This window comes from Lissotriton helveticus, chromosome 9, assembly GCF_964261635.1.
Source record: "Lissotriton helveticus chromosome 9, aLisHel1.1, whole genome shotgun sequence".
NCBI lineage: Eukaryota > Metazoa > Chordata > Amphibia > Caudata > Salamandridae > Lissotriton > Lissotriton helveticus.
In genome coordinates this window covers 732,290,340-732,304,150 of record NC_136070.1, presented here as the reverse complement: position 1 = coordinate 732,304,150, position 13,811 = coordinate 732,290,340, and the positions used below count along the sequence as shown (strand labels likewise).

The 13,811-nt window shown below is 40.9% G+C and overlaps 1 protein-coding gene across 2 annotated transcripts in view; it reads left to right on the top strand.

Moving 5' to 3' along the window:
• The window catches only part of RCE1 (Ras converting CAAX endopeptidase 1), a 207,763-nt gene extending 194,166 nt beyond the window's left edge, over positions 1–13,597 (top strand). The window contains exon 8 of one of the 2 annotated variants that reach the window (XM_078660861.1): positions 8,070–13,597. In XM_078660861.1, the coding sequence (XP_078516987.1) occupies positions 8,070–8,305 (236 nt within the window). In that variant the 3' untranslated portion in view covers positions 8,306–13,597. The remainder of the gene's footprint in view (positions 1–8,069) is intronic. The other variant, XM_078660862.1, reaches the window with a different exon arrangement.
• The last annotated feature ends 214 nt before the right edge of the window (positions 13,598–13,811 follow it).

The following is a 13,811-nucleotide window of genomic DNA, read 5'->3' as shown; positions in this document are numbered from 1 at the left end:
TTTAGGGTGGGTTTGTTACCATTGAGAGAATTGTCTGCTCGCTGGAATATCCCGGCACAAACTTCTCCCTTTTGTATATTTTGTATTTCTAGAGTGGAGTCTGTTGCCCACTTTTTATTTGAATGCCCGGCTTACAAATCCCCGAGGTCTAGGTGGCTAAAACCCCTATGTAGGGAGCTAGGTACCAGACATCATATAGTCGCTTTGCGAATTTTGATGTCAGACACCCAGCCCCTGTATGTTTGAGGCATGGCCAAATACCTCGGCTGGGCTTGGTCAATCAGATTCAAAAGGCTAAAATTGTTTAATCGTGGTCATGTATTTAGACCTTTTTAATCTAATTTATTGGAAAGTACATTATTTTAATTGATTAGCCAATGGATTTCAAATGTCACGGTTTTTAAATTGTTGTTTTATGTAATGCTTTTAAGATATTTTTCTTATCGAAATAAAGCTGATTGACTTGACTTGATGTATAAGGGGACTGACCATGATCTTTACTGTGAGGAAGTCCTAACCAAAACACTCATAATTTAGGGCCCCTCAACAGGACCTTTACAACTGAAGTACCCTGAATGGCACTCATGTTTGAAGGGACTTGACCATCCCCTTCAAAGGTCCTACTCATGGTCTTCATACATAAGCATATTGGTCATGATCCCTCAGTTAAAAGGGTCTTGGCCAGTGCATTTTGTGTGTGCGGGTCCTTTTCAAAACTCCTTGCATGTAAGAATCCTAGTGTGTGCCCCTCTCGCTACCCACCGTACATTAGCTTTAACTCTCCACTCTACCATACATAGTGTTCTCACAAATGATGTCATTTGAGATGTCATAAGTGATTTTATGAATGCTGTGATTTCACATGGCATAAGTGATGTAATATGAAAGTATATAATCAGTAGATCGTAAAGGCAAAAGTTCTAGTTAATGGAGTGTGGCTAGCCAGTTGCCAAACCTGTGCACGAGGTATAGTAATTTGAAAGAGGTGTGTGAATTATAAATTTGGGGTATGACTATAACTTTAGAATTTCTAATGTTTGTGTAGTTTAAGTTTGGTTTGTATGGAAAGAATAAATAAAGTTTCCCTAACTAGAACTAAGCTTTAACCATGTATTTTCATTGAATTTCAATAAATTAATTTTTTTATAAAAAGGTGTCTCAAATTGTAGAGTGGATTGCCATAGATTGAAGTACAGTAGTGTGACGTAGCACAGAGTGGAGTAAGGAGTGACATGGTGTGCCGTAGAGTGGCGTGTTGTACATGTGTTACATAGAAGTGTCGTAAAATGGAGTGGCATAGAGTGGAGAAGTAGAGTAGTGTTTTATAGAGTATAGTGGAATAAAGTAGCGTGTAGTGGCATAGAGGGAGTTGTACAGTGGAGTAGATTGGCATAGAGTAGAGTGGAGTAAAGTGGTGTAGAGAGGAGGTGCATACAGTGGAGTAGAGTGTTCTGGAGTGGTGTGCCATAGAGTGCAGTATTGTAGAGTAGAGTGTTTTTGGAGCCTCATGGGGTGTCGTTGAGTGGAGCCTCATAGAGTGATGTCGATTGCAGTCTAGAGTGGAGTAGAATGTTGTAGAATGGAGAGGCATAGAATGGAGTACAATGCAATGAAGTATAGTGTTGTAGAGTGGAGTGCCGTTTAGTGGAGTGGAGCAGAGTGTCTTACAGTGTAGCCTCATAGAGTGGAGTATCGTAGATTAGAACATCTGACACTGGAGTGTGGTAGAGTGGAGTATAGTGGCATACAGTAGAGGGGCATACAGTTGAGTTGAGTTTTCTGAAGTACATTGGCGAAGAGTGGAGCATCGAGTAGAGTTTTAGCATCGAGTAGAGTGGAGTCTCGAGTAGAGTGACGTAGAGTGGAGTGTTAGGCTAGAGTGGATGAGAGTGAGGTGGTACGGCGTGTCGAGGAGAGGAGTGGAGTGTTGTATTGTAGAGTGTCATACAGTGTAGCATAAAGTGTAGTAGAGTGTTGTATAGTGGAGTTGCATAAAGTGAGTAAAGTGTTGTAGAGGGGAGTGATGTGCCGTGGAGTGGTGTATCATAGAAATGAGTAAAGTGTTATAAATTCGAGTGGAGGGGCAAAGAGTGGAGTAGAGTGTTGTAGAGTAGCATAGAGTATGGTAGAATTGAGTGACAGAGTGTCATGAGGTGGTTTGTTGTACAGTGGAGTAAAGTGGGGTGGCATAGAGGAAGTGCCTAGAGTGGAGGGTTGTGCAGGGTCATATAGTGGGGTAAAGTGTTATACAATGGCATAGACTGCAGTGGTGTCTAGTAGAACGGCATCGCATAGCATGGAGTAAAGTGTCATAGATTAGAGTGGCATGTTGTAGAGTAGAGTAGAGTGGAGTGGAGTGACGTGGCATAGAATATGGTAGAGTGGAGTGGCATAGAGTGGAGTAGGGTGCCATACAGTAGAGTAGAGTGGAGTAAGTTGAGGCGAAGTGACGTAAAGGGAGTTACGTGGATAGGATAGGATAGGATAAGATATACATTTATAAAGCGCGTGAATGCAACATCGTCTTGGTGCTAGTGTAAGTGGGAGGAATGTCACATGGTTACCAGGCTATATTGGTGAGAACAGCCAGGTGTTTAGATCCTTCCTAAAAGACAGATGGTTAGGCTGCAGTCGCATGACAGTTGGCAGTTTATTCCACAGCTTAGCTGCACGGTGGGAAAATGTTCTTCCACCCCATCTCACTCTCCTAATTTTGTCTACTTGCATGAGGCAGGCATTGCTAGACCTTAATTTCCTGGCTGGGATATTAGGCCTAAATAGCCTCTGCATATCCTTGCCCCCTCCCCCATAATACACTTTATGGACAATACATAAAGCCTTGAATTCCACCCTTTGCTGTACGGGGAGCCAGTGGAGAGCTCTGATTCCCTTAGAAATTGAACTGCCTTTGGGAATGTTTAACAACAGCCTAGCAGCTGCATTTTGCAAGGACTGTAATTTGTTACTCTGGGCTTAATCAATTCCCAAAAGCAGCGCATTACAGTAGTCCAACTTCGAAAGTAAAAGACCCATAACCACTGTCTTTTGCAGAGCCTGGCCAATGAAAGGGAAGATTTTTCTCAGCTTTTTTATAAGGAAGAAGCAGGAGGGAGGTAAGGCTATTTACATGATCTGAAAAATTGAGCTGACTATCAAAAATCTCCCCCAGATTTCTGACTTTGGACACCGGCTTAGGGCATTCCCCTGCACTTATTGGCCACCACGAGGAGTTCCACAGGGATTGTCCTTGCCCATATTCCATGACTTCCGTCTCATCTGTATTGACTTTTAGGAAGCCATGGTTCATCCAGGTCAGAATCTACAAAAGGCACCCATGGAACCTAGCAGCAGTGTCCTCAGGTTGTTTAGCCAACGAGATGATTAATTGAGAATCGTCTGCATAGGATACCATAGCGAAACCGTGCTTCCTCACAAGTCTAGCCAAGGGGGTGACATTGATATTAAAAAGCATTGGTGAGAGTGCTGATCCCTGTTGAACGCCACAAGGGAGACCAAGGCCATCCGATTGTAATCCCTTCCAATGCAGTCTTTGTTCTCTTCCTTCAAGGAATGATGCAAGGAGAGCCAAAGATGAACCCCCAATGCCAATGTCCTGCTGCCGTTGGACTAACACTGAATGATTAACGGTGTCGAAAGCTGCCGACAGATCTAACAAAACGAGAATCGCTTTGCACCCTCTGTCGACAGTTTTCCGGATCTCCTCAGTTGCTACCGTAAGGGCAGTTTCTGTAGAATGATGAGATCTGAAACCGTGTTGGCTCGGATCCAACAGATTGTTAGTATCAAGGTACTCTGTTAGAGTCTTGTTCAATGCTTTCTCCAGAACTTTAGCTGCTATGGGAAGGCCCGCTATTGGGCAATAGTTTTTAAGTTCTGAAGGGTCCAAGGTGGATTTCTTCAGAATAGGTCTAATTATCGCTTTCATCCAAGCAGTGGGGTACTTCCCAGACTCTAGCTCCAGATTAATCAAAGGTGTTAGTTGACCTCCGATTTTGGTAGCCGCTAAATGCATAATTGTTGGGGGACAGGGGTCAATGGGGGAACCTGATTTTATCGAAACTAGTATGTCAGAAATCTCCTCGTTTGTGGCTGCAGGGAAGCTGACTAGGCTGGAATGAAGTGGTTGTGCCTCAGTTTGTAATTCGTTATCCGTATCTATACGACTCGTCAAGAAGTCATCATAGATAAGGTGGACTTTATTTTGAAAGAATCTGGCCAGGTTGTTACACATATCTTGGTTCGGCTGAAACTTATCAGCTTGCTGGGGTTTAGACACAAGTGTAATCGTCTTAAACAATTCTTTGGCAGAATTACCAGCTTCCTCGATCTTATGTGTGTAAAACAGCTTTTTTTGTCCTGATGATTGCCTCCTTTTACTGTATAAGGGCCTGATCATATGTCAATTTACTGTCCTTTTTGTAGTTTTGCCTCCACAGTTGTTCAGCTCTCCTGCAGCTGACTTTCCAGCCTTTCAGCTCTTGGATGTGGTGTAGAGTCTCGTAGAGTGGCATAGAGTAGAGTGTTGCACAGCGGTATGGAAGGGAGTGAAGTGTTGTAGAGTGACATAAGGTGGAGTAAAGTTTGGTAGAGTGGAGGGGAGTAGAATGCAGCTTTGTGGAGGGTCATGCCCTATGGTAGAGTATTGTGACATATACAGTGTTGTGGCGTACAATGGAGTGGCTTGGAGTGTTGTGGCGTACAATGGAGTGGCTTGGAGTGTTGTGGCATACAGTGTCTTTGTATAGGGTGGAGTGTCATAGAATGGAGTGCAGTAGAGTGGAATAGCATAGTAGAGGACTGGCATAAAGTGGAGTGGCATAGAGTAGAATAGCATGCTGTAGAGTAGCATGTCGTAGAGTGAAGCGCTGTGTCATAAAGTGTCTTATAGTGGAGGGGATTAGAGTGGAGTTGTGTAGAGTGGAAAAGCATGGAGTGTAGTAGAGTGTAGTAGCGTAGAGTATGGTGGTATACAGTGTCATATCGTTTAGTGGGGTAGAGTTGATTGGGGTAGAATGACTTTGAGTGAAGTAGACTTTTGCAGAGTGTCATAGAGAGGAGTGGTGTGTCATGTCGTAGAGTGGAGTGCTGTGTCTTACAGGGGAGAGGAGTGGCATACATTGGTGGGGCATAGTGTGGAATAGCCCACAATAGAGTAGAGAGTCATGTCATAGAGTGGCGTGTTGCACAGTGAGGAGCGAAATTGGAGAGGCATAGAGGGAAGTGGGATGGGGTGGAGTGGCATATGGCAGAGTGGAGTGGCTGGGAGTGTTATATAGTGGAGTGGAGTGTCTTAGAGTGTAGTGCCAAAGAGTGGTGAGTCCTACAATGGAGTAGTGTACCATAGAGTGGTGTGTGGTACTGTGTCTTTGAGTGGAGTGGTATGTAATTGGAGTGACTTGTTGTGGAGTGGCATGTCGTACAGTGGAGCAGGGTGGTGTACTTTGGAGGGGCATACAGGGAAGTAGTGTGTTGTGAAGTGGCATGTCGTACAAAAGAGTAGAGTTGCATGTCATAAAGTGAAGTGGACTGTTATTGAGTATGGTGGAGTATTGTGGAGTGGCATGTCATACAGTGGAATGGCATGTTGTATACAGTTGTTTAAACAAACATGATTGGGGAAAAGGCTGAACGCATTTTGATGAAATTTTTCAGAACTATAGATTATGGGGTGTAAAGGGTCCTTTTTTGTAGTAGATCTAAATAGTGTCAGTAGTTTTAAAGTTATAGAGCCGGATTCAGAAAGGTAAACCTACACTTTTGTGTAAGTTTACGATTGTTTGATATTTACAAAGGTATTTTACGGGTAGTATATTTATGATGCCGAGTCTCCGCATATTAAAAGATAAGTCCTATCTTTTTATATGCAAAGACTCCACAGTCGTGAAGATACTACTAGTAAAATGCCTTTGTAAATAGCAAACAATGATAAACTTGTAAAAATGAATTAAAGATGTACTAAATTAGAAATACACCGTCCTACAATATATTTCCACTTAAAACCCAGAATTCAGACAGAGTGGTATAAAAAATATTTTGCCCATCCCAAATTAAAAGCCAGACGTTGTTTAGACCACACTTAGTCTGCTTTCTGGGTTTTACGTGGAAATGTAATGTACTACAGTATTATAAGTGCATAGAAATGAATGTAGCAGTTTACGTAAGTCTGTAAAGGGAGGGATAGTAGTTTTATTACTTCATATGTGTAAACAAATATTTACGGAGTACTGCACTAGCACATACAAAAGTAATATGGTGGTTACAGAACTTAAAACAAAAATTAACTATGTCAAAATTTATTAAATAAACACCGTAGTACACTTTATTTTCCCTAAAAACACAGAATATAGTCTAAGCAATATGGAAAAAATAGTGATCATGTCCGGTCACCAGACTTTGCATTTCGTGGGCCAGTCCACCAACTGGAAGAGTGGTTTTAGGTGTGGGCTCACAAACAGCATGTGCTGCTACTTACCTTACAGTCTACCTTTAGTGGACCAAAATGTGGCAGTGTTGACCTTAATAATTCTATGCCTTATAGTTGGGTACCCATCATATGTTTGGGAAATCCCTGCCTTTATTTTAACATCTACATTCTTGGTGAAAAGAATCGAAGCACAACATATTCGAAGTCTTGAAAGTCCCGACTGTATCAGCATGTCCTGCGCAGCTCGGGGCTGAAGCACATTTTAAGCGCAGAGATGTAGTTCCACACCTCCTCCAAACAATAGGGCCTACAATAGTGTGGCCTGTGGAGTGGTGTGGCTCACTGGTTAGAGGCGGCAGACCCGTAAGCAGAGAACGGCCCGGGACCAGGGTTCAATTCCCGACACGGCAGGGTCGTGGACCAGGGTCAAAAACGGACTCGATAATTCTCGCCTCGGTGCCTACTCTAACCAGGGAACACACTCGGCAACTCTGGGCATTAAGCTTGCCTCATCTCTACAACGGCCCCCCACAGACTCCGGGGATGCCTGGTTTCACCTTGGAGATACCCAGAAAGGGACCATCTCACAGGGAAAACCAGGACGGGTTCCCCAGCGGTCTTCAGCTCCAGGATACTCCATGGAGTCACAGTGTGCTTTACAAGTACACCCACATTTACATTTACATTTTACAATAGAGGATGGTCTTTGGGGTCCTAAAAGCCAGAGACTTTATCAGCATGTCCCAGGCAGTGGGGAGCCGAAGCGCTCTTTAAGCGCTGATCTATGTAGTGTCCCGCCTCCTCTAAGAAACAGGGTCAACAATGCAGGTTGGTCTTTGGAGTACTCAAAGCCCCGAGTATGTATCAACATGTCCCGCGCAGCAGGGACCTAAAGCATGGTTTAAGCACCAAGATGAAGTGCCACGCCCCCCCAAATCCATAGAGCCAACAGTGGAGGATGGCCCTGAAAGCCCTGAGTCTGTATCCATATGTACCATGCAGCAGGGAGATGTAGCGTGCTTTGAGGGCCGAGATGAAGTGCCCGGCCAACAATGCACGATGGTCTTTGAAGTCCTGAAAGTCCATAGTCTGGATCAGCATGTCAAGCACAGGTGGGAGCTGAAGCGAGTGTCCCTCCTTCTCCAAGCAACTGGGCCAACAATGCAGGATGGTCTTTGGGGCTCTGAAAGCTCCAAACGCGTATCAGCATGTCCCCCAAAATCCTGTAGATTTAGAACAGCTTTGGTTCTATGCATTACAAATGGTCTCACTTCTGAAAAAAAAATCAATCAGCGGACTTACTTTTGCCATACTGCTACAAAGAAAACGATCAGCAAAACCAACCGAAAACACCTTAGCCTAGGTCAATTGGAGCATGCAGGCCGAACTATATGGGTATTGTAATGTATTTATTGTTGACCTATGAGCATTTATACCACATGTATATTTGATGAATGTAATGCAGTTATGTCATCATTATGTTATTGTGATCACTGCTCTGATTGGCTAATGCGCTGCAACTTAGTGAGGTCTCAGATGGATGAGCCTTAGTTATATGTCATTGAAGTGCTTACAAGTATTGAAAGAATGACACTGGTTTTTTTTGCCAACCATGTATTTTCAGGACACTTGATTGGACCAGTCCTATGTCATTCCTTTTGCAACTACATTGGCTTCCCGGCTATTTTCACTGCATATGAACACCCTCAACGATTCACCATCATAACCTTCTACGTCATGGGAATGGTTCTCTTCTTCCTGCTTCTGCACCCCATGACTGACCCTGCTCTCTATGGCAACCTTCCCATGTGTCACCTGCTGGAAAGAGGCTCAAGCGACAGCTCCTGGCTTTGCTCCTGACCTCCTCTCTTTCCTTTTACTAACAAAGATCCTGCAACGTTTTGCCAACTATGGCAAGAAACTAGCCGGGGGAATTTTGATAACTCAAGGAAAAAGCAACTTGGCAGTTGGCTGTGAATCTTATGTTTGCCAAGATCTACATTTTCATTGGCTTGAAAAGACGATTTATATCTGTAACATATATCTGTATCTATTTATAGATATAGTCCCTATATTTTTTTACATTATGATAGATGCACAGGCCCCTGCATTAGGAATAATCCTTAATATGGGGGTAACTTGAACACAACCCAAAAGCAAGTGGCTACCATGCACTATTTCGTACTGCTGTGATGAGTCAACTATATTCTCTTCCTCTGTTTTCTAATTGGTGTCCAGATACCTGACTGTAAAATGAGTTTACTGGAAAAAAAGAGATCTTAATCAATGTCATGGCATCCAAAAAGTAACAGCAAAATGGCATTTTCTCTTTTTAAACTGACTTCTAGGTTACCAGACTTTTATATAATTCCTGGCCTACAAAGACATCACCCTCTGGCAATTTGATCTACATATAAAACATTATTTTATTCTCATTTAACGTCATTGGTAATTGTGCTCATTTAGAGAATATCCTGAGAAATTAATTTCCCAAGAAATTGTTGCTGCTTCTACATGACCTGCATGCAGGGTCAAAATATCCTTGCACAGAGAGATTTGCAATTTATACAGGTATTACGTATTCGTGTACCCAGAACTAAAGACCATATTTGTACTAAAGACCCTGTTTATACTTTAAAGTTTGGTATTTCTTTTCATTGAGATTTGTCGTTTTTTCAAGAATTAACCGCTTATTTCCCAAGACAAATGATTTGTCTTATTAGAATGCCATGATGCGCGTGTCAGAGAGGTCAATCTAGAAGAAATTAACCTATCGTAAATTAGCATTTTATTACTGTTCAGGTAAACTTCCCAACCTCTTTGTTTTTTCTTGTTAAAGAAGTGCTGCTGATTAAAATTGATTAAACTCAGGGTCATGAAAAACAGATAATTTCTAAAGTTTCACTAAACTCCATTCTAATTACTTCTAAGAACGTAATATGTCGCTTGCTTCATTGTGTTTATAAAGTCTCGTTTTGGACAACCGCAGTGTTATTATGTAGACAGTGATACTGTGCTATTATTCCATAGGAGTTTGATAATAAAGACTATCCTTCCCTCCTGCAGCGGGGCTACTTGCCATAATTCAGAGTAAACATTCTGCGACTATAGGAAAAGTGTAGTAACAGTACTTTTCAGTATTTTGTTCCATGAAAAAAGGCTACTTATTGCTGTGAACGCACTAATAAGCCATACCTTCCGCCTATGTCATCTGACTATTCCTTCGTAATGTCTCCCTCATGGCTTTGCCTGTTTGCATGAACTTAGATGCTGGACTTCAAGGAATATGGTTTGTCAGACAAGTCAGATGGCTATCTGTTAAAATGATGCATCCACACTGGTGGTTCCTTAATCAAACCTCATTACAATATATATACTTTACTCAGAATCTTGATTGAGAACCATCTTTGATACTTATTTTCTTTAATTAAAAACGTAACTGCCTGCCACCTTAGAGGCTAAATTTAGATCATCATATGCGATATTACAAGCTTTGAAATTCCATTGTTTGAGACATTAACTCACAAGCCACAAAAGAAAAAGAAAAGCCTGTGACAACAGCCAGGGCCTAGATTTAGCTTGCTTGCTTGCTTGCTTTACTACTTGTTAGTATACCAGCTGAAATTAAATAGTAAGTGTAGCCCCCCTACTTCAGCTACGAGAATTTAAATACACCAATACAAAAATCGATAGGAAAACCCCTACCAAAATGTATTTTTGGGAAAAAAATCAAATTGCTTTTGAAATATATTACAGAGAAAATTAACCTGTTACTTGCTACTAACCAGACTTGGTATATGTTCAGGTTGGCACCAGTAAAGATTTTCTTTTTGATGTTAGTCATTATTACAAAAAAAGAGTTTAGTGGCTTGGCACAGCCTGCTAAAAGAAGTGAAGCCTCGTTGAACTTGGAGGAGGATCTGTTGGCTCAACTATAAAAACCATCTTGTTGATGGTAGGGCTGATACCTTTAAATGCGGGCATGAAGGTATTGCTGTAACGGCATAGACTTTGTATTTTGTTCCATTGTGATAGAATTTTATATTCCAATGGTTTCAATTTACCAAGGTGCAACAGAACTAAAATATTTAGACTTGTTTTCCTTAATAGGAGAGGTACCTTTAATGTTGCGAGCTAGTGCTTTTGTAGCCGAGTTTGCAAGCTGTTTGGAGAAGTTTATAGTCATTAGGACACAGTTTTTCAGGCGCGGATTCCAGTGACTTAAATTAATTTTTACTTCCAGCTACTGTAAGCAAGGAAGAAAATTAGCAAACACTCTTTATGTATCATTCTACTATGCACCCCATCTTATCTCCCTTTTATGGTTCCCACCCCGGCTCATCAAGATTATCCATTATCTGCCTGTGGGCCCTTTTTTCCTTTGTCCCTACATTTTTCTTAGTGTTGTCCCCTGTGCTACATTACTGTTGTGCATTTCTTACTTCCCATTGTTTTCACCCACCAACACTCAGTGTTTCCTGTGAGGAAGCAATTTAAAAGAAAGCAGCAAGGGCACAGCAATTTACAACACAGATATTGCCAAACAAATAAAGCACCCCATTTTGGTTTTATTTCTGTGCTTGGTTGGAAAGGAGATGGCTCATCGGTAGAATCCAGATGATATCTTCAAACTTACTCCTTATCGGGATAACGTAATCGGTGATTCTAGGAGCGCGAGAAGTTCCATACAGGGAAGGCTACACTTGTCAAAATAGTTGTCTTCAACCAAGTCACTTAAGGTAATTTGAAAACCTCTTGGTTTCTTTGTTAGAAATTTTGGATATAGAGGATTTACATTGCACTGGCCATTATTTCAATATATATAACTTTGGATGTAATGTAAACCATATATTTCTTTGGTGAAAATGCAAAACTTCTTCCTTGCTTTACCCTCACAAACATATGAAAATGGTGCCAATGATTTCTTTAAATTCAGCCACATCTACGTACAAATTTCTGAAGTTTAAAATGTGTGAAATTGAGGTCTCCTGATAACGCAGCAGCAAAATGTTGCAGAGAGGAGAGTTGTGGAAACACCCTAGTAACATTACTCCGAATGGAATCTCTTGTCTTGTTCTCAGTGGATGAACGTCTTCTTGAAGTGTCCTGCTGCACTGGTTTGTCATCAACCTCTGAGAACATATTTTCTGTGAGTTCTATTTTAAATTTAACATTAGGCATTCTTAGTTTTCCATTTTATTGGCTTAGATTTGCCAGTGAGTGGATTCATTCTGGGTGATGTGGTGAAATGTTGAGTTTATTAGAAATATTTTCTATTTGTACCCAAGATTTTTACAAAAACTAATAGCAATAGTATTGTCAGTCCTGGGCCTTCTCACCCGTTGATTGGCCCCAAGCTACGTTATGCATGCTTGCATGGCTCTGCAATCAGAGCAGCCTGAGCGGACATCCTAAGGTTAGAAACTTGTACATGAATTGCTGTCTAGAACACAAAGACTCTAGATCACCTACAAAGCTCGCTTGCTTCCCAAATGGAATTTTGGACACAGGCATGGTCTCTTCAGCTGGGTAGCTCCCAAAGGAGCAAGAAGATGTCACACATGGATCAGGTTTTTCGGTTATCACTTGTCAAATTGTTTTGGAATTTATCATTGCTGCTAATCTCTTTAGGCATCGGACTGGACTCCTGCATGAGACTGTGTATAAGGACAAACTGCGGATGAGCCTCATTTTTGGTAAACCTGACTGGAAACTGAGAGAAATGTTTTCAATTATCAAACTGTTGGTTGATGTTTTGTATTACAGTAAGAATTTACTATTCCTTCTTAAATGGACATGTGGAGCAGTTCCATGGAATAAAAGTTTCTTATACCTCGATTATGAGTTTGTGATAATTGCATCATTATTTATTGCATCCGATAAGTAATTCATACACTGGCGATCATTATTTATTGGATGCCATAAACAAATGGCAATTACGGGATATGCCCCAAAATGAGTCATAACATGGGAATTTTTGTGCTTACCGGTACTGCATCAAAATCTGCATGGTCTATTATTTAATTGGCCTTTTTCTCCTGGTAACTTTTTCCAGGTCTAACCTGTCAAAGGTTTTTGGTTGAAAATTTAGACTGTCAGAAAAGTCAGACTGAGTCCTAATTCCGACACCTCTGCAATCAGTGGTTGCATGGATGTTGAAAATGTACAAGGCACTCAAACTGATAGACTTGTGCTGAATGTCACCCTTTTGTGGCTAAATGGAAGCAGGATAATTTATTTGTAACTGAGATAATTGTATTCCTCCCTCTTCGTAGTTTCTCTAGAATATGATCTGCAGCCTTGGTAAAATGTCCATAAGTCATAAAGTATAAATGTGAAATAATTTCTCATGTTTGTAAAGATTTCTTAATGCATAATTTATTTTTTTCTGAAGTAAACTATGGAGAGCTCCTGATATACCAGGTTCCCAAACATGATTTCAGTGGTTCAAGAGAAATCTTGTTTAGTTTGAGTTGATCACACAGGTGTCAAAATCGAGATAGTATAAAATCTTTAAAGGCAAACTAGACCTGAACTTTGGTTTGGTTTGGTTTAAACATTTTTGCCTTTTACTTGGTTTGGAGTTTCAATCCTGCTTTGGCTGGCTGAGAAGCACAGCCAATGGGATTGCTAAAAATGATCCTGCTCTAATTGTCCATGCCTCCAGATGTGACTTCTTTACTTACCCGTAACAACACTACCATAGAGGCGCTAAGCCTTCTGCGTTACTCAGGCACATTAAATGTCAATTTAAGGTATTTCTATGGTTTGGTTATGCTTCGATCGTATGTTTAACGTGCTGCCAAAGGGTGCTACTGAATGATAGTATTTTCTTTTTGTCCACCTTTTTATTAGGTGATGTTAACATCTTGTTGTACTACTGTATACATTTTCACTCTCTAAATAGGCACTGCACAGCTTGAACTTTTTGACATATTAAGATTTTATAGGAAAAGAAATGTATTGTCATTTTTATAAACATATTTCTATTTTCTGAATTGGGCTTTTTGGTGAAGGGTGAGCCAAAAATATTTTGTCTATGTCAGAGTAATAAAACGAAATTCAACTTTAAAAGATGTAAAATTTATTGCAAACGTAACTTAAAGATATTTACAGTACGATGATAATGTTCAAATAAAGTTTCGTTTTACATTTGGTGTTTCATTTTTCTCTGTATTAAGTTTTATTTTAAAATGGAAGAGCCAGGAACGATATGCAGTCCTCCCATATAAATCAATAACTAATTTTTGCAGCTACCCTTTGGACTCTGCATTTGGTTATGCGCTCAGTGTGATCATATGGTGTACAATGAGGTTCTGCCTTGCCATATTCTTTTAGACAACAACTCTGTGAGACTCGGGTCTTA